The 20106-nt window shown below is 35.6% G+C and overlaps 1 protein-coding gene across 4 annotated transcripts in view; it reads right to left on the reverse strand.

Moving 5' to 3' along the window:
* The window catches only part of NFATC1 (nuclear factor of activated T cells 1), a 147234-nt gene that overhangs the window by 29164 nt on the left and 97964 nt on the right, over positions 1–20106 (reverse strand). For 3 of the 4 annotated variants that reach the window (XM_039320455.1, XM_039320452.1, XM_039320454.1), the window contains exons 7-8: positions 15361–15416; positions 13720–13852 (exon numbers count right to left, since the gene is read on the reverse strand). The exons of the other annotated variant lie outside the window; for it this stretch is intronic. In XM_039320455.1, coding sequence (XP_039176389.1) covers positions 13720–13852; positions 15361–15416 — 189 coding nt within the window. The remainder of the gene's footprint in view (positions 1–13719; positions 13853–15360; positions 15417–20106) is intronic. 4 annotated transcript variants of the gene reach the window in all.

Genomic DNA, 20106 nt, shown 5'->3' on the forward strand with positions numbered 1-20106 from the left:
GACTGTCTGGACAACTCCCTATAGGTTTTTTTGCAAGATTTGGTAGTGGTTTACCATTTTCTTCTTCCTGGGGCTGAGAAAAAGTGACAATTGAAAGTTATCCAACAGGCTGTGTGCCTAAGGCAGGACTAGAACTCATAGTCTCCTGGTTTCTAGCCTGATGCCTTAACCACTACATCAGATTGGCACTTTAGTATCTAATTACTAAGACATATCTATTTATTTATTTTCAATGGTATTGTTTTATTTTATTTTATCAAAAATGATCATTATTCAAACTTAGCAATAGATAACAAATTGTCTCCTGGATATAATATGATTCCTATCATCCTCAACTAGTATAATCATTTACCTCATTAGCTAAAATGATGGAAAATTAAATTCAGGACACCTGAATTTGGGAATACTTTGCTGAAATGACTGAACAAGATTTTCTTAGAAGCATAATCTCAATAAAAATGATGAATAATGATGCTATATACCAGTGGTTCTCAACCTTTTTAATGCCGCGACCCCCAACCGGTCGTAAGTCGAGGACTACTCAACTGGTCGTAAGTTGAGGACTACTCGACTGGTGCAGCACCATTTGCAGAATGGGACTTTTCGCGGGCTCAGCAGGGCAGAGACAGCCTGGACAATTCCTATTGGTTTTTGAAAGCCAATAGAATTAGACTCTATTCAAGAGAGTCTATTCTATAGGCTTTCAAAAGCCAATAGAATAAAAGGGAGTAGCACAGCTAAGGAAAAGGGGAAAAAAATGGCGGACTGTGTTGTTTGGCGACCCCCGTGAAATGGTCGTTCGACCCCAAATGGGGTCCCAACCCACAGGTTGAGAACCACTGCTATATACCAACTTCTTTATAAAGACCATCAATTAATTTTTGTTCAAAATTTTTAAAATGACAAATGGGAGACCAGATTTGCTCCAGACTTTCCATGGTTTTATATTATTCTGAACTCTTGTTAGATTTTAATATACTGCCCTAATTTTAGGAAATAATAGTAATATTTAGCCTATCAAATTAATTAACTAAGATTTAATACACAATAACTATGACAGTTTTAGGCTAAACCATGTATCACATTATCAGTCAATTTAATACTAGAACCATATGTTTGAAGCAACATCAACTATACATTGTTGTTCTTACTGAGAGGGCCCCATATGAAGACCCCATAGCAAGACCAGTTGATAAAGGCAATACACTTCTATGCATACTTGGATATGGGGAGAGAAATGCCAGTTATAGTGTTTGAAATGAAAAGTTGTGAACTATAAAAGATGAGTTCATAAAATCCTAATGAAGAACTTAAAACATTTTCATTGAAGGAGAACAAATGGGAGGTTTCTTTTAAATGTGAGTTTTAAATCCAGTTTCATTTTTCTATAATACATAGGTCTTCTTTTGGTTCATGGTTGTTAAGATGAGTGAAAAATAAGACATATTTTAGGAAGATGAAAGACACCAAAAGTAGTAAAGTCTTGTTAGCTTATTGCATCAAGAATTGTCACCGGAAATAGCCATTCTCATCAACTGGCCATGCTAGAGGAAATAAGAACTTCTCTTTACTTAAAATTGATACTAAAGTATTATATCTTGTATCAATTATCTTCTATTAAAATCTTTATAAAGCATCATTATCTTTTGAAGTCATTTATTCTGAGCTTTTACAATTATTATTTCTTCCTAAATAATTTAGTTACGAAGAGCTTCTCAGTTGCCTTTAAAATGTTTAGCGGTTCAAAAATTATCAAAGAGACAGGACATTGTAGAGGCATGGAAACAGAGGTTCTTTCAGAGGAGAGTCCTGGCACAGCTTACTTGCTTATGAGCAATTAATGAAGCCAAAATGTGCATTAGATTGTTAATAGATCTTAGAAGAACTGATTCATTTTTTATTGTAAGACATTATGCATGTAACAATCCAAAGGATAAATGGAACCTACATTTTATATTCTTTTAAGGAAGATTTCCAAGCATGGAAATATGTATCATCCCAATGTTTACAGTATATTGTTTTCTTAAGTTCTTCCCATTGTATACCAAACACAATCTCCTTAGTTGTTGTATGGAAATTAAACTTTTTTTGATTAGAAAAACATGGCCTGTAAAGGTATCAGAATGAAGAATGAAGATCAGACATTGACTAAAGAAAAGAATGGATATCCATTCTCTTCTTTAGTCAATGTCTGATCTTCATTCCTCATTCACTTCTGATACCATTACGGGTCATGTTTTTCTAATCAAACTGTGGGGAGTATGGACAGACTCTTGTAATTCTAACAAATGATACCTTCTCTATTGTTTGTATCTGCAATCCAACACAATTCAACATCTCACTTGTCTGATACAGATACTGATACAAAAAAATGATAATCAAACATCAAAGAATTTACATGTATGTGTTTTGGGAATATAATGAAATGGGAAATGCACAATAGAAAAATGCTAAGCTAATGCTAAACTTAAATAATAATGATAAAAATGATAAAAATACATTCATATGTTTCCATATGATAAATGAACTGATAAACAATATGACAAACTATTTTTTATTGGCCAAGCATGAAATGCCATAAACTTTACAGTGAGAATCTCATTCTTAAAATGGATGAAATTAGTTTAACACACTGAATGTATCTACAACACAAGACAGAATAAGATACACACTTAGGAAATCCCATAATTATTCTTAGAGAAATAGATTGCATTCTTTCCAGCTCATTTGTGGTACCCTGCACCCACAAGGAAGCCCCATAAAGTTAGGCTAAAATATTTGAACGAAAAACCTGAAATGCTGACTAATCTCCTTTGTAGTAGTGAAATTACAAGAAAGCACTTAATATGTATTTGGCTAATGATAATCTTGATGACCTGGGTATACTCCAACTCAAATTATACTGGAAATGGATACCAAAATATTTATATTGGTATAACTGCTTAATGTGCTTTCTGACCCACTATCCATTTATTAATAGCTTATTAATAATAAATGTATTGCAAAAAGTCTTTTAGTAGTCACAGCAATTCTAATTGCATACAAATAGCAGAACAGAATCATCGACATATGATAAGAGAGGCACATGTACATCAGCCCATTTAGGGTCACGGAAGTCTTCAAATTCCACTGAAACTGTTGAAGTATTCATATAAAAATTAAACAAAGTTGGAGCCAAGTCATGCCCATTCTATGAGATGAGAACATTAAATTAGTTAATTAATTAAAGCACTGCTGAAGCAATATATAATCTGTAAAGGAGACTCTGAATATGATTATTTTATATGAAAAAAACATCCCCATTATGTCCATTGAGGATCTGACTTTCTCTCATAGAAAACTCCTGAATAGAATCAAAAGTTGCTCTTAGATCAGTGAAAATCACAAAAAGATGGTGTTGTAGTTCCTAGAAAGATTTCTCAACAAGATGTTGTAAGACCACAAAGTGATCCAGTACAGAGCAATCAAATCTATGGATACTAGAGCCATAGAATAGTAATTTAAAGGGGGGGGGGAGGATTAAGATTCTTTCTTAAATACAGATGTTTTCCCCCCTAGTACTCTGGAATTTCTCTTGTATTATTGGTAGAAATAAAAAATCTGATGAGGAGTCTACCATTTTGAATTGATTTTAATTAATGCTTTCTTTTCTAAGATCTCTATTTCCTTTATGAAGACAGGACGTCTACAATGAAAGTTTACCTGTACCAAAATGTACAGTAGTCTCCACGGAATGGTTGTCATTGTAAATTCTGAAAAATGGTTTCCCCAAATTCCATGTGGAATGTTCAGAATGCCTCTCCAAAGTCCCGGATACGATTTCCACTAGGTTTGATTTTATTTCTAGAAGCACCAGCAGACTTTTACAGATGAGCTTTGCTTCTTACCTATTAATAATCCTTAGACATTTTTACATTCTCTTTTTGTCTCATAATAAGGGCTGGGGGAGTCTTCTTATCACCTGCTTTATAATTTTTGTAGATGCTATAAAGCTGTTTATTATATTAAGCTATTCTTTACCATTTACCTCCTGAATAATATGAAGAACTTGATTTAGACTGGGTTGCCAAAATATCTAAGAAAATTAGCCAGATTGCCATAAAGAAAAACATTGCCTCAAATGCCTTTGTTGCTCACATGCAAGCCTCTTATTTAGCCAAATCTGTAGGAGAATGAGGAAAAAGCACCAAATAACTTTCTCTTCATCTTATGATTAACTATGGTAAAGTCACTTTCAGCTGAAAATCATCATCTTTCTTTGTCTTAGACCAACTCAGATAGAACAACAGTGGAAAGTGGTCACTGGCCATTTGATTATTGATATAAAACCATCTATAAACTGAATTTTGTTACAGGCAGTAACAGAAATCTATTAGAAAGACTGTTTAACCAAACAACTAGAATCTTGAACTGATGAAAATACTGGACTATTTTTCCAATTGAACTACACAGTTGCAGTCATTAATCCAAACTGTGCAGTATTCAGTATGTCATGTGTTTCCTACCAGTAACAAAGTGATAGCCAGGTTTTTTAATTCACATCATTCCTGAAAGATTTTACCTTTTACCAAAAAGAAAAAAGCCCCCGAGAAACAACTAAAAATGCCAAGAGCAGCAAATTACTAATCAGAAGCCTCTTTATCTCATGTAGGAAAATATATTTATATATTGACTTTAAAATTTTTTTTGATATTATAAAAAAGATAATCAGTTAATCACAAAGGAACCAATAACGTTATATTCACAATCAAGCATTTTAATTTGACTGCAGTAATATCTTACTTCACATGAGTGCTTTTTTTGTATATTAAAAAAAAAGGTGCCAGAACTCACACATGTCATACAACCCACCTTGCCTACCCTATAAGGTTCCATCCAAAAAAGGTGCCGGAACTCCCTTCTGGGCATTCTATGACAAAAATGCTTCACATCTCCTTATAGCAGTTTTTCCTAATCATGGTATCCTCGAGATATGCAAACTTCAACTTCCAGAATTCTCAATACTGGCGGTGCTGCTTGAAGAATTTTGGGAAGTACAACAAATCTACTTAAGCCCAGACCTACCTAAGGTGGAAATCCTATCATCCCAATTACATAAAGAAGAATATTACCTACACTTTGGCTCTCAAGATCCAATGAATCTACAACAAAGAGTAATATAGAAAAAGAACCAATAAAAATATCTCTAGCATAGAACATCTGTTGTACATATCATTGCAAAATTTATCACACAACCATAACCAAAACATTCATTTTTAAAAAAGGGGAATCAGTCAACAACAACAAAAATCCCCTGTTTGTATAACTTAAATGTCACCTGGCAATCAGCAAAAGTGAATCATTTTAGCCAAATCTAATTGAAAGCAATCTATAAATTTTTACATAACATTCTGCCAACCTTTACATCTGTGCAGATTACCAGTGACAGTAGTACTTAAACTATCTTAAATTATAAATGTATAGCCTGTGCTTAAAGCCTGCTACCTTCCAAAGTAGTACAATTGGCAGAACTTATTACATCAAATAAAAATCCCCTGCATAATTTACATGCCAGAAATGTCATCTTCCATATGTAGAAAATACATGAACAAACTACAGACACATTTTAGGAGCCATACATCTGCAATCTTCATTTAAGAAAAAAATGAAAGTCAATTGCAAATCACTTCTGCTCAAGTAAGCCTAGACACTTTGAATTGTTGATCATGACACTAGTGATACTGATTTTAGAACACTTAAAAAATGTCTTAATACTATGTGGTCTCAAGCACTTGGACAACATTTAATAATTTTTATTTTAAACAGGGGTGTCCAACCTTGGCAACCTTAACACTAGTGGACTTCAACTGGCTGGGGAATTCTGGGAGTTGAAGTGAACAAGTCTTAAAGTTGCCAAGATTGGACACCTCTGATCTAAAGCAAACGTAACTGTAACACAGGGGTGTCAAACTGCAGGCCCGCGGGCTGGTTTCATCATACCAGAGCCGCGCCCACCCCATTGCCGGCAATGGCGAAAAAGCTCCGATACGTCGCATGAACTCACGTGACGTCGCAAGTTTGACATGCCTGCTGTAACAGATCTTTACACAGGCTCAATATCCTTTAATTCACATAACTGAAAATGTCAATGTTAACATTTCAACACCGCTGTCATGTTTGACTGAGTAAACAGGAGCATATACAGTCACATTTAACATATAACATAAAATATCCTTATTGTTTGGTTAAGGTCTTGGATTTAGACCCCAGATATCAAGGTTCAAGTTCCAGTAAATTACTCAACTCACTGGATGACTGTGGATCAATTACTCTCTCTCAGCCTTACTACCTCACCCAGTGATAAATGTTGTGGGCTATTACATAAATATATGCAGTCTTGAGTTCTCAAAGCAGGATAGAAATGTAATCACATTATAAAATATAATCAAGAAATAATAAAAGAATATTAAAAATATTTCCAAGCAAACAGAAGTCCACTTTTCTATGAAATCCATGCCAATCCCAGTGAATAAAATTATTTTATTAAAATAATCTTGGACATCAGTTGACCATCTCATGACTAGCCAAATTCTTAAACCAGCAATTCTTAGAATACTTATTAAGTAGCAGCTACACTGAACACAAGGATTTAACTTTCTTTTTAATTATTCATATACTTACATATACATTTATAAAAATCCATACATATAGCCACCAGCCATAAAGGCTAGGCATTTAGTAGCATTTATTTTGACTGAGGATTTCCCTATGAAGCAATTATGATAAATTCATTCCATATTTGATTAGATAGATAGTAAAAACTGTTCATGCCACTAGTTTTCAGCGCTATACTATGATTTTGTCACTCTTCTTTATGTTCCTAATTTGCAAAGTGTTAGAGTTAAAGATAATGTAATGGCTTGGGTTTACTTTGTGTGAATTGTATTTTATAAACTATGATTTTCTGGCTCAGCACCATTTATGAATTCAGCCATTTGTGACATATTCATCAGCCCACTGTTAATAGTGCATAAATGTAGGAAATGGCCACATTGAGTCAGAGGGTAGGGTTAAATGCGTTATCAGTTTGGAGTCGCTAAGCTCCCATAAGAGACCTAAGTCCACCCCCTGTGAATTCTGCTGACTCTTATCTACTGCCAATTTGCCTTGACTCTTAGTAGATCAAATTCTTTTATATAGATAGCATGAGATAAACTCATAGTACATTTTAGCTCTATTCTGGTTCCTGATTTTGTGCCCCTCACAATAAATGAAGTCACTGTTTCACTGAAAAGCTGAACTATATTTACTTCATATTGTATACTTAAAAAGTGTGTTATCTTACAGAATTAATTTGGGTCAAATGTATCATCCTGCTGCAAGATAATCTACCTTATTCAACAACTTTTAGTTTTAGTTGGTTTCTCTGATCATTTTTAACTCTAATTGCCTCCTTGTTAATAGCTATTACCTTGTAAAATAATCTAAGTTAGATATCCAGTTGCTTCACACTCTTATTGCCTTTACAATTTTTGTAAGAATATCCTCCTGCCCTTTGACAGCAAATTCTGCTGACCCAGCAATTTTAAAGAATTTGCTCAATTTTGCATGAACATTTTAAATTAAATCTTGCCAGGAGGTTAATAGTAAAAATGGAGATGGTTATTACAACAAAGGGAGCAAAGTGCACTGTATTGTAGATTAATTGTTTTTCTCTAATTCAGTTTACCTAACACTGAAACTTCCAGATATGCTTTGTCTACATCTCACTGTAATTCCCAGTCCACCCACATGGGAATTATGGGAAGTACAATCCAATGAATCTGGAAGTATCAGTTGGAAAGGCTGCCCTACTTTAGGCTACCAAAATGTGCTGGTTTAGAAAATGAAATACAGTGGGTGGAGGCAGGATGTGAAAAAGTCTCTTAAATGTCATTACTAGAGAACTATTACTGCAAATAGTCAAGAGATAATTATAGTTACAAAACAGGAAGTTGAGCCCAACACTGACAAAACTGACTTCTGATCACTATTTTCAGAAGCATCCCCAAAATCATGATGACTTTCTTTCTGCAATGCAGAAAGTTACCTCTAAAAATTGAAAGGTCAGGTTCAGCTTTGTAAATGAGATCCCCTTTTAGTTTTACAGGCCCACACATGCTAAATGTAGTTGAAATTTCAGTTTCACAAAGGGTGGCATGCCAAATGACATGCTTATTTAAGCTGTTGGAGAGGAATGTTATTAGCTGAAGTTCAAATTTATGGTTGCATATCATTTTATATTTTTAAGGGTAGAAATCTCAGTGGGAAATTAGATTATCCAAACAACAAAATGCTAAATCTAAACAGTCTTTCAGTACTTTTCAACTGAAATCAATGTCAGCAGGCAGTATCAGGCCATGGGGTAGAAACAACTAGGTGTTCTTTCATTCTTCAGGTCTTCTGAAATAATATATCAGTATGCAGGGACTCAGTGGTTGAAATACAGCTCAATCACGATCGTAGAGAATGATCTTCAGGTGTTACCATCTCTTTGATTCAGCCACTACCTTCCACTCCCTTTTGAACCTACAGTGGAGGCAACTGAGCCTTTGGGAATAGTATAATATCAAAATTAATAAATGAAACCTTTCAATCTAATTATATAAATAATATTTTTGCTACTATTCAACTAGATTGGGAGTTATTCTCAATATTAAAAACAAAGTCTGGTTGCCTTTTGAAAAAATACCTTTGGGACAACCATGACTCGGATGACTTAGAATCTCCATAAATATTATGATTAAATGGGATCATATGGAGAAAATTAAGTAGGAACAAAGCAGGTGAGAAAATTACACACACAGCAGGTGAGAAAATTGTTTCTAGTTGGATCTATTTACTGGCATTCACACATCACATTTTGTATATAAATATATGACTAGATGAGATTGCCTAAACTCAAGAAACGTGGACTATATCTCAAAAATTCAGATGGCCAGCTTCTTGTTTCATTTTTAACATGACTTTTGCTAAACTCCTTTGAGGTTTTAACTGTAATAATTGTAACTTTGTTCTTTAGTATAAAACTGTTATAAAATTTGCTGTATCTTGGGTCAATTGCTTTGATACTTCATGTGTCACTTCATGAATTTTTATAACCATCATTGAGGTGATCTGGTGGTAAATAGTATAACACTGGCAATATTAAGAGCAGAATATTAAATGGAAGAATGAGACTCTCAGTATTTAGTAAAAATGAATACTGACAGACAAGATTACAAACAACTGAAAAAGAAAGTATTGTTATCTGGAAAAATATATTTGGCACTCTTCTCACTGTCAATCATGTCGCTGGCACAGGGTTTGAAGCAGAATGAGTGGTTTTACTTGGCCTTAAAGGAGTTTTAAAACAGATGTTGGTTGCAAAAGACAGTTTAAAATTCAGAAACCAACCTACCTTCACATTGGTGAAATTATAAAAGTGAATGATCTAGTATGACTCCTTATTATAATAGCAATTTCTATCAAAATGATTGGCATTAAAATCAAACATTAAGAAGGGATATTGTTGCCTGTTCTTCTAGCCAGTCTGGAGAAAATAACTTTGTAGTTCTACTCTTCAGCTCTTCATCCAGATCTATAAATGTGGGACTGAATCTACTCTTTGTTATTTTGAATTAATGCCAGAAGAGTAATGGCAATGGAGAGGCTTCTACTACATATAGTAACAATAATATTACCATCATGATGGAGCAAAAATGAGGCTTCCCAGGTGTGCATCAGCTTTGCTAAACTATCCCTGTAGAAGTGTGGTATAAACTCTCAGAATTCATACTGTTCCTCCAGAAAACAGACATGTTGAGTGGAAAAAGATATTTTAAAAACTCACTAGTATTTGAAAATAAAGTCTTGGTGCCCAATATTATACTGTAGATTTTTTCCCTACAGAACAGTGTTTCTAAGCCAGAGGTCCCCAACCCTTGGGCCATGGCCCACTACCAGGCTGCGGCCTGTTTCAAACCGGGTCGTGATTGATGGGCAAGTGCGCATGCATGAAGTTCCACTTGTGTGAGCGGTGGGTGTTTGAATGGAGGGCACTTGTGCTCCATTGCAAAGCTTCACTTGCGCAAGTGAAGAGCCATGTGTGCACCTGCCACTCACATGCCCCCCCCGCACCGGTTGGGGGGGGACCATTGTTCTAAGTGAAGCTGCTATTATATTCTTCTATCATTGTGTGTGGGAAGGGGGAAGTGACACAGAGGAATAGAAAGATTCAACCACTACTTTTCTAGGATAGACTCTAGAAAATCTATTCTATGTCTCCATGTGGTTCTAACCAACCATCAGAAATCTGCTACCTAAATCAGATCAAGTTTGCACCCATTTTTTTCATTTCACTTTCAAAATTTGCAATCACATATTACAGTTATATTCACATACCAAAAGTTATTTGAGTGTAATTCAACCATCTCAGTATCATCCTGCTATTAGTAGGCCACTACAGATATGATGATGATTGCTATTTTAATGTTCTCTTTTCCTTCATTGTGTTATCTCTACAACCACAAGCTGTGTCCTCTGAAGCAAATCCAAGACCCTTCCCTAAGAGGGGGAGAAAGATTGAAGGGTTGTACTCTTTGGATTCTCAAACTACAGATTTACTCTATGATATATTATCTTATTTAGCATCCATATGCTGGGGAATTAAAAGATGTACTATTTTGGTTAGTAGGATTAGAAGTGGAATTAGATTAAATTAAAAACTGCATATGATTTTAGAGATGAAAGGCATTTTAGGCTTTTCTTTGAGATGTTGCCACAAACTCTATTCCTTTTTACTGAAGTTCTGTATGGAATATTTGTTTGTTTGTAAAACAAGATGTCCTTTTAAAAACATGGGCCATGGTAATTTAAAAGAAATTTAGAGAATAATTTTATCATCAAGGAAATCATTCTTTTAAGGGAAATTGTTTAGTGAGATGCATACTGGCAATGCAAAGAATCAAAATTACCTCATTCTGTCAAGGATGTTATAATATTCTCTAGAGTGTTATTAATTTGGGGCTGGATGGGAAAAGAGAAGAGATGGAAGAGAAAGACTGCAAGATAATGAATTCATAGTCATTTTTTTTAATTCAATAAAAGAGCACACTTCTCATTTGATGCACAACAAACACCGCCTATTATGGCCTTGTGCTTCCTGTTCTGCTTCTGCCATATTGGGTGAAAGAAAGAGAAAAATGATGCCAAATAGTACATGGACAGTCACCTCTACTGCCAAGTGTCACACATTGTTGGTTTAAAAAAGGGGGGGAAAAAACAAAGATAATGGAAGTAGGCCTTCCCAAAAATCTTCTCCTCCCCTCCCCACTAACTCTATCTTCATGAAGTTATGCACCGACACAGATCATAAAGTCTTATGAATTTTTTTCTGTATATATAGGGTAAGTTTTATAATCTGTTCTCTGCCAAGTGGACTTTTGTTATGGCAATAGTCTTGCAAAATGGCTCTCCTGGTGGGTGTGGCCAGTCACAAAACTTCCATTACATGAATATGATTAAAGGAAAGTATAGGAGGCATAAAAAGACTAAATTGCTCCTCTTGTGGTTAGGCAACAATGTTCTTTATTCTATCTTCCCATTTATTTATTTATTGGCCTCTGATCTTACCACAGGGTAACTTTGGGCAGCTTACAATATGAAAAGTTACTTATAACAGTAACTTTCATTAAAGCAGTTGTCCCGTTGATCACTTCATTCATTTATTTAATTTGCTTTTATACCGGAAACTCTTGATTTACTCAAATAGTGGTGAAATGGAGTATCCATTAAAGCATAACATTCAAATAAGATTTCATGCATATGCTTTTTATATATTTCATGCATGTGTGAAACTGCAAATGAGGTTGTAATTTGATTTAATTTATTCAATTAAGGTTTCACCTAATTCCAAACTGATTCTGAGAGGTAGTACAATAAAACCAAACAAAATACAAAATGCACATAATACAATATTAATAACAAACAAGTAAGGGAATTAAAAAAATGATTTATACATATCCAGAAGCACAGGAACCCAAGCAGACTTTTTTAAAAATTGGCTCATTGGTGCTGCAAAGATCCAAGATGTCCACTGGATGGAAGCAACAACATGCTGAAAACTCTAATTCTTTGCTACCATCCAGTGTTTATATGAAGTTTTGCATCCCTGAATCTGACAGTCTTGATACCATATTTCCACAATGATATACTGGTGCAGCGAGCTATAAAGGTTTCTATGATTTGCAGAAATGAAAGAAAAGAAAACCTGATATACAGAGAACAAAACGCAGTACAAATATTGTATAGGATATATGCAAGAACCACTAAGCTATTCCTAAACCTCAAAAATAGTAATTGTTCCACTGTAACTTTTCAGCCAGGCTTTGTAGAGCTGGATCAATAGTATGGTAATTCTTTTGCTAGTATTGTATAATAAACTTCACATTGCATTCTGAATTTATACACGCATTTGTACATGTACATAAAAAACCAGTATTTATGTTTATATATCACAATGTATTTGTGGGAAATAAGATTTATTACTGGGACATCTGTCCTCAAAGCAAAAGGATCTGACTATTTGGGTTCTTTTGCTCCCATCAATGAGGTCCTTATGCTAAGCTTTTGTAGGAAAAAAATTATATATAAATGATTTCCAAAAAGGAAAGTTATAGTTTTTATTCTTACTGTTGGTCAAATTTTGCTAATATAACTAACTTTCTCACATACAAATGTAAGTATAAAATTCCTGAGAAAATAATAGAAATTTTATTTTTTTATTTATTGAATTTCTAGTCCTTGCAATGTTAGAAGCTATTCTGCCAAATCTCATAAACCAATTATCTTAAATATATATATAGGATTTTTTTAATGGCTTAAGGCAGGAACAAAAAGAACTGTGCTGCCTGAATCACCATGTGTGTGATTCTGTTTAAAATATTGGTGCCTTCGTCCCTGAGACAATGGATTCTGGGTTGTCGCCTAAATAGCTGACAACTTGGTTTGTGGGATAATGACTTAGAAGAATTTTCATGTAACCAATCAGTGAACTCTGGAGACATTTACTTTTATGGTCTCTGTAGCTTTGGGGGAACATTGCATTGAACTCTTAGACCAGGATCAGTAACAAGCAGCTTATGGGCTGTGTACAGCCCCAACCTGAAGTTTGTCTAATTCACCCATATACTTTAATTAACTTCTTTTCTTCTTAGGGTGCTGAATATACTTCCTGCCAATAACTGATAGAGAAAATTACAAGGCAGTATGTTCCTTTAACTATCCCGTTTTTTTTCTGGGTAACTTGACTGATGTCTGTTTTTTTTTAAGCAGGCATGGGAAAACAGGGTCTTTTTTTATATTCTCAAGTCCCCAAAGTTCCAACTTCCAAGGTCACAGAATGATGACAGTTAGAGTCTATCATACCGGAGTATTTTCAGAATCTTATTTAATGAGACTAACAAATGTTGGATGTTAGTAGATGTATGTATCTGCAAGGAGATAGAACTTTTATTAAGTTTTTTATATATCTACTGCAAAGATGGGACGGAAACATTTTCCAAGGCTATTCCACAATTTGTGCAGCAAGACACTTTTCTTGATTCTGTTATGCCACTGAATGTTTGGATTTTATCTTCAATTTTAAACTTTGCTGCATATTTTAAAATAAAGCACACAAAACTTATTTCATGCCACTTAAAATTAAAAATCAGTTGTTACCATTAGCAGGAAGATAGGTGAAAAGTTGGTACTGGCTTCTCTTTCTCTTTCCATTACAAACATAGAAATTGACTTGAACAGGACTTGTAATTCTCTGATTGCGGAATGGTGGAATCTCAACAACTAATAAAGTCTAAAAAAAGGATAGAAGTAGGTTAATGGCGAAGCACAGTTAAAGAACATTTGGATCACAAGAATAAAACAAACAAATGCCTTGGCTGGCACTGGAAAAGGTAAATGACCTGCTTTAAGAACACTGGAACATAAGATTAACCTTCTAATCATTATCATCATTAACATTTCTTGAGGACATACAGTATCCTCCTAAGAGAACTCCTATCATGCAGCTGGCTTACTGCTGAGACAGGCTAAAGTTGGCTCAAGTAATCCGTATGAAAAACAAAGACGACCATTTGGCAGACATTAAATTGGTTTGGAAACCTGTTGAGCTCCTACTCAATATAGGACCCAACCTCCTATCAGACTGAGGACTCTGGAACTCCATGGCCATACTTATTATGGCTGCCAGGGTGCACTTTGTAGCTCTTCTGCCATTATCTCCTTTCCTTTTCCTTATACTTTTTTCAGAATACAGAATATAAGGCTGTGTAGAAGACCAAATGTAGGACTTCCATGAGCTTGCCAATTCTCATAGAATTTGTGCAGAAAAGCAAAGAAGGTGAACACGGAAAGGATCTTAAAGGCTTTCTCCAAATCCAACAGCAATTATGAGCCCTACTGTAGATAGGGTCCTTGGGAATACAGCTCCAGAGTTGCGATTGCAACTCCTGCACTGCTCCTCAGTACTGAAATGGTGCTTCTCTCATTTTTGCTTGATGCTCCAGAACCAGATACCTTTGGGGTCCCCATGTCATCCACCCCTCTTCTCCCCTGTATCATGCCATCTATCTTGTGACAGCAGACTCTCGATTCATCTGGCTACTTTGGTGGTGGCAGTTCTGCTATAATGGTCTTTAAAAAAGGATAGAGGTGAGTTTAATGTCAACCCACTTATTTCCACTGCCCAGAGAATGCCAAGCATGCTGGTTTCTCCACTCTGGTGCCCCTGCCTCCTCCCACTACAGAAAAGAGGGCAGGATCAATACCAGCCTCTCTGCAGAGATGAGAGCAGTACTTTTAAAAAATTCCTTCTCAAGAACAGGAGGAAAGCACATCAACAGAATGGTATGGGGGAGCTCTTAGCTTAGTATTTAGATTTTCATAGTGGATACAAGAAAACTTACACCTTGTATTTGAAGGGATGCCACCTCCATACATTCCAGAAGTTAGTGTATTGATAGGCTGTCTTCCATACATTTATATAGTGCGGAGTCCTTTTAAAGCCATCCAAATTAATCATTCCAACCACGATGGTCCTGCTCATAATGATCTTTGCTTTGGCCCTATTTAAATGAGCCCTTAAAACTTGGCTCTGTTTCCAGAACCAGGTTAGGATGGGTGATGGGTCCCATATGTATGTTTTATTTTTAAACATGACTGTTGTTTTTTCCTGAGTTTTGATATATTTTTTTATTTTCTATTGTACCTTAATCGTTGAATGTGTAAGTCACTGAGTATCAGGACAGATTAGGGAGGCATCTACATTTCATAAATGAATGATTTTAAAAAAGAGGCACTTACTGGCTTACACAACTCTTTGTCAGTTTTGGCTTCCATTTCCCACACATGATGACCATCTAAACATAAGGACATGAAAGATCCAAATTAATGTGCTTAGTGCTTTATAAATCACACAAATAAGAGGGATAGCTCCCCCTTTAAAATATCTTTATTATGCAGATATGATATGCAAGATGAGTTCAGTTTTAAAGTGAATAAAGAAATAAATACTTCTATTTTAAAAAGTTTGAGGAAGAGAAGGGAAGGATAGGACTTATCCATTGATTCTGCTTCCACAGCCAATGACCTGGTTGTCACCAGTGAATGCTCTTTGCTTTTGCCTAATTGGGCAGAGTTGCTTAATTTGTGAAAACCTTCATAAAAGAAAAAGAAGTAGGGCCTCTTTCCATTTGTGAAAGGTAGCCTACTGCAAAGTAATTATCACTTGCTAGCTTTTAATTTTTTTAAAAAAATGTATATTTTATAAAATATAACATAATGCAGTGGTTTCTTTGGTTTTGTCTATTCCTTCAACTGAAATTGTAGCTTATATTATGTCTAATAGAAAGTTTTTGCAGGATATAGAGATATAGAGACTGGTGGACTTCAATTCCTAGAATTCCCCAGCCAGCATGGCTGTCTGAGAAATTCAAGGAATTGAAGTCCACAAGTCTTACAGTTGCCAAGTTTGTTATATAGAGAGGATAAGAGTTAGGTTATTGAGTAGGTAACATGAAGTGTCCGTGCTGGCCTTACATGAACCATCAACTGATTCTGTAATGTCAGAAGTTCCACATGAAAGATATGTTATCATCATAGCTTCTTGGGCTAATAATGAAATCTCAAAGTTTGATTGAGGCCAGTTGTGCTAAAGAGACTTGACCAGTGAATGCATTCTTAGGCTTTTGATATTAATAGAATGCCTGGGTATAATGCTGAGCAAAAGTATATTCCAACCATGCTTTTTTCTGGCTCAAGACTGAATTCTTAATTCTTTCTTCCCACATTATATTGTGGTCATTACATTGTGGATGCAAGCCAGGGGAAGCCAGGTCAAATGCCTACCCAGCCATCAAAATTATAGGATAACCGTGGCCAGTCATGACTGTACATCTTAATTGATTTCTCCAGGTTATTATAATGATTAAAACCGTGGAAAACCTTTCTGTCCCAAGGTCCCATCAGTAAGGCTGAATAAAAAAATACTCTGGGTAGAATAATCTAAACTGATATCCATCTATCCTTCTGTCACTTTTATAAATGAGCAACAGAACTTTTAATATTTGGTATATTTGACCTGTTCTGAAAAGAAGAATTGCTCTGCTCTGTTTTCAAGTTGGTAAAGCGTATATGGGCATCCAGGAAAGTACATTTTAAGAATATCATACGTTATTTAAAAAGTCCAAAAGTAGGAATGATACTGAGTGCTTGGCAATCTGAAATAAGCAAGCATTACTGCTGCTGTATTATGAAATTCCCCTGAGAATCCCAAGGCTTTCTCTATTACAGAAAAGGAGGGTGAAAATAAATTACTTAATAAGAATAAATTTCATTTAACAAAAGCAGAATAAATCAGTTATGGTGCTTTGAGTCAGTTGGTGCCTATATGGACAGTTTCATGCAGTTTCTTGGCAACATTTCCGAAGTGTGTTGCCAGTACTTTCTGGGACTGGAGACAATGGCTGGCCCAAAATCATCCAGCTGTTTTTCATGCCTAAAGAGGATTAGAACTATCTCCCACTCCTAATCCAGGGCCTTTAACTGCAAAAATTATGGGAAGGGAAGGGAAGGGAAGGGAAGGGAAGGGAAGGAAAGGAAAGGAAAGGAAAGGAAAGGAAGACAATTCCTCACATTATGTTTGGTGAACCAAAAGGGAAATCTCTACACCCACAGACTGGGATCAACTCCAAGAGAGAAATCCTAGATCATTACACCAACATCTCTACAGTAAACATGTTTGATAAGTGTATATGGATCAATTTGTTTATTTTTGAGAAAACATACAGGAGTTGATAAAATAATTTTTAGGGATCTCGGAATGCTAAAAAGACTTGCTTATCCTGGGGAAAAACGTTTTATGTCAGTATAGCATTTGCCAGCTATCCTATCCAAGTATGCAAGATGCCGTCTCTTGTCAAAATGTGCTGGAAGAGTGAGGAGAGATACGCCACAAAATTTTCCATTGTAAAGCTGCCACATCTGCATCAGCCTGGCTGACTCACAGCCGAAGGCAACTCCCTACCTGGCTAAAATCCCAAACGAAAGTACACCAGAGCAATTTATACCTTTCCAAAATGCAAATAATTCAAATTACAGACATAACATAAAGCTGAAACGGACACATTTCAGGCATTCTCTGTTTGAACTGAACTTACTGCAGGGTTTCTTCCCAAATGTTGCTTATTATATATGTATAAAATGCCAATGAAGCAAAAAGTAGCAAATCTTTCATCTCTTCTCCTCACCTATTTTACCCTCTAAAAAACAAACAAACAAAAACCCTGCAGGCAGGTTGGGGGCAAGAGAGAGAGAGATTTTGGCGAATTCTGTCATTTTATTTTCCGTATAGTTGGAGTCAAATGTTTAATTCTTTAAAATCTGACGCACAATGATTTAAGGTTTCTTTGTGTTAATTTAAGATTTGGGTCCAGAAGTTGAAATGGCAAATGCACAACTTATTTCTAAACAAAAGCATGTTAACAAAATAAAAAAAAAGGGTTCCTTGCCTATTGTTTGTGTCTAACTGCTCAAATTAATGCCAGATTCTGCACAGGAGAATCAGTCCTAAGGTTATGTCCATCCAGGGAATAGAGATCCAGTCCTGACACTTCTGAAGCTGTTCATTAGCTTCTTCTCTTACCTAAGGGAAACAGGCTAACTAAACAGAGGCACAGCCTTCCTGTTTATACAGCTGAAGGCAAGGTGGGGGAAAATCCCAGAACAAGTTAAATTCACAAATATAAACTGAAGCTTTCCTTTCGTTTTAACAGGGTCTGAAATACAATTAATTAGAGAGATTAAGAGTGGCTTCTCACATTCACTTCCTGTGCTGAAGTCCCCAGTTTTTTTTTTTCTAAGTGGGCTTTGTTTGCACCATACAAATCCAAAGAGCTTAAGGGAGGGTGTTTTTCTAAAGTTCTGGAGTGGCTTTCATTTTGGCAGCCTACCAGAAAAAGCCACAATTAACTCCTTCTAACATGCAATTCTGTGCATTGCCAAGAAGAATTCTGGCTTTTGTGTGCGCGCGTCCTCACATCTAATAGGAATTGTTTCCCAGCAAAATCAAATGCCAACACAATTTTTTTCATTAGGATGTGGATAAAAATATTCCTACAGGATAGAAGTGACTCAGTCATCATTCAGGGATATGGGCTGTTTTTCAAGCAAAGGGGGGGGGGTGGGAGTTTTTTGGCACTGAGATTGGTGGCAGGGCATTTTGCGCCCCTATTTCATTACTTTGTAGGCTGGTTTTAATGACTAAAAATAAAAGCAAAGTTCCAGACTGGAATGTCTCAGCTCTGAATAGGTCTTTGTAATTCACTGTGTATCCACCATTCTCTGCAGTTAAAAAGGAAACTTGGCAGAAGTAAAAAAAAAAAAAAAAAATCCTAAAATCATCAGGGAATTCCCTGTACTGAGTCACAGAAACGGCTTCCCCACCACACCCACTGAGAAGATTTCCACATAAAAAGCCACTGGAGGCTTGTTCTAACATAACAGCAAAAGAACTAAAAGGTGTTTTGTAAATCTCATCATCCTGATTATTTCTAGGCAGCCTTCTATTAGGCAGCATTCCATTCAGTATTTTTTCTTCATATTTATTAAAATCTCAATAGTAATATGGAAGAAATTTAACTAGAAATATGTTGAATTCTTAATGAATGATTAAGCTTTACTTATATTACTCAGTATATTTAATATGCTGCATCGTAAGCTGCATATAAGCTGCAAATATCTTGTATGTTTGATGGTCATATTTAAGTTTAAACCACAACTTGGAAAAGTCTCCCTAAAAACCAGTGTTTCTCAACCTTGACAATTTTAAGGCATGTGGACTTCTGGGAGTTGAAGTCCACATGCCTTAAAATTGTCAAGGTTGAGAAACACTGCTATAAACAAACTTGGAACTGAAACCCAGATAGCTAGATAATACTCACAGAATTGCAATATCTGGTTTTCTTTAGAGTGTAAATGCAAGAACTTCATGCAATGTGTTAGTAGCTTTTGACTTTAAACAGAATTATAGAATTAAATGCACTTTTGAATCTATCTGAGTTTGGCTGGAAGGATGATTCACTACACAAATATCTTTCCTAGGAGTTGACTATGTTCAGATAGATAAAGCTGCTTAATTCAATAAGGGGGTACATTTGCCAACCTTCATCAACCTGATGTCCCCCTCCCTCAAGTATGCATGGAACTATAACCATATTACCATGACTTGGCTGGAATTTGTGAAAGTCATGATCCAATACATTGTAAAGAACCTAGGTTGGGGATGTATCTGACCTAACCAAGAATGCTACCAAGAATGTCCTGCCATATAAACTCTGTATTTTGTGTCCCAAAGGTGCTCTTTTTCCAAAAGGCAACTGGACTTTCTTGGTTTCCCTCCTCCTCCCTTGAAAACATTTCACTTCTCATCCAAGACTTTTCTTCAGTTCTTCACTTCTCACGTTTTCAAAGAAGAAGAAGAAAGCCAAGAAAAGCCAGTTGCCTTTTGAAAAAGCACCTTTGGGACAATTGTGACCTGGATGATTGGGAATC

Source organism: Crotalus tigris, unplaced genomic scaffold (genome assembly GCF_016545835.1).
Source record: "Crotalus tigris isolate CLP2741 ecotype Arizona unplaced genomic scaffold, ASM1654583v1 scf7180000023638.494280, whole genome shotgun sequence".
In the NCBI taxonomy this organism is placed as follows: Eukaryota; Metazoa; Chordata; class Lepidosauria; order Squamata; family Viperidae; genus Crotalus; species Crotalus tigris.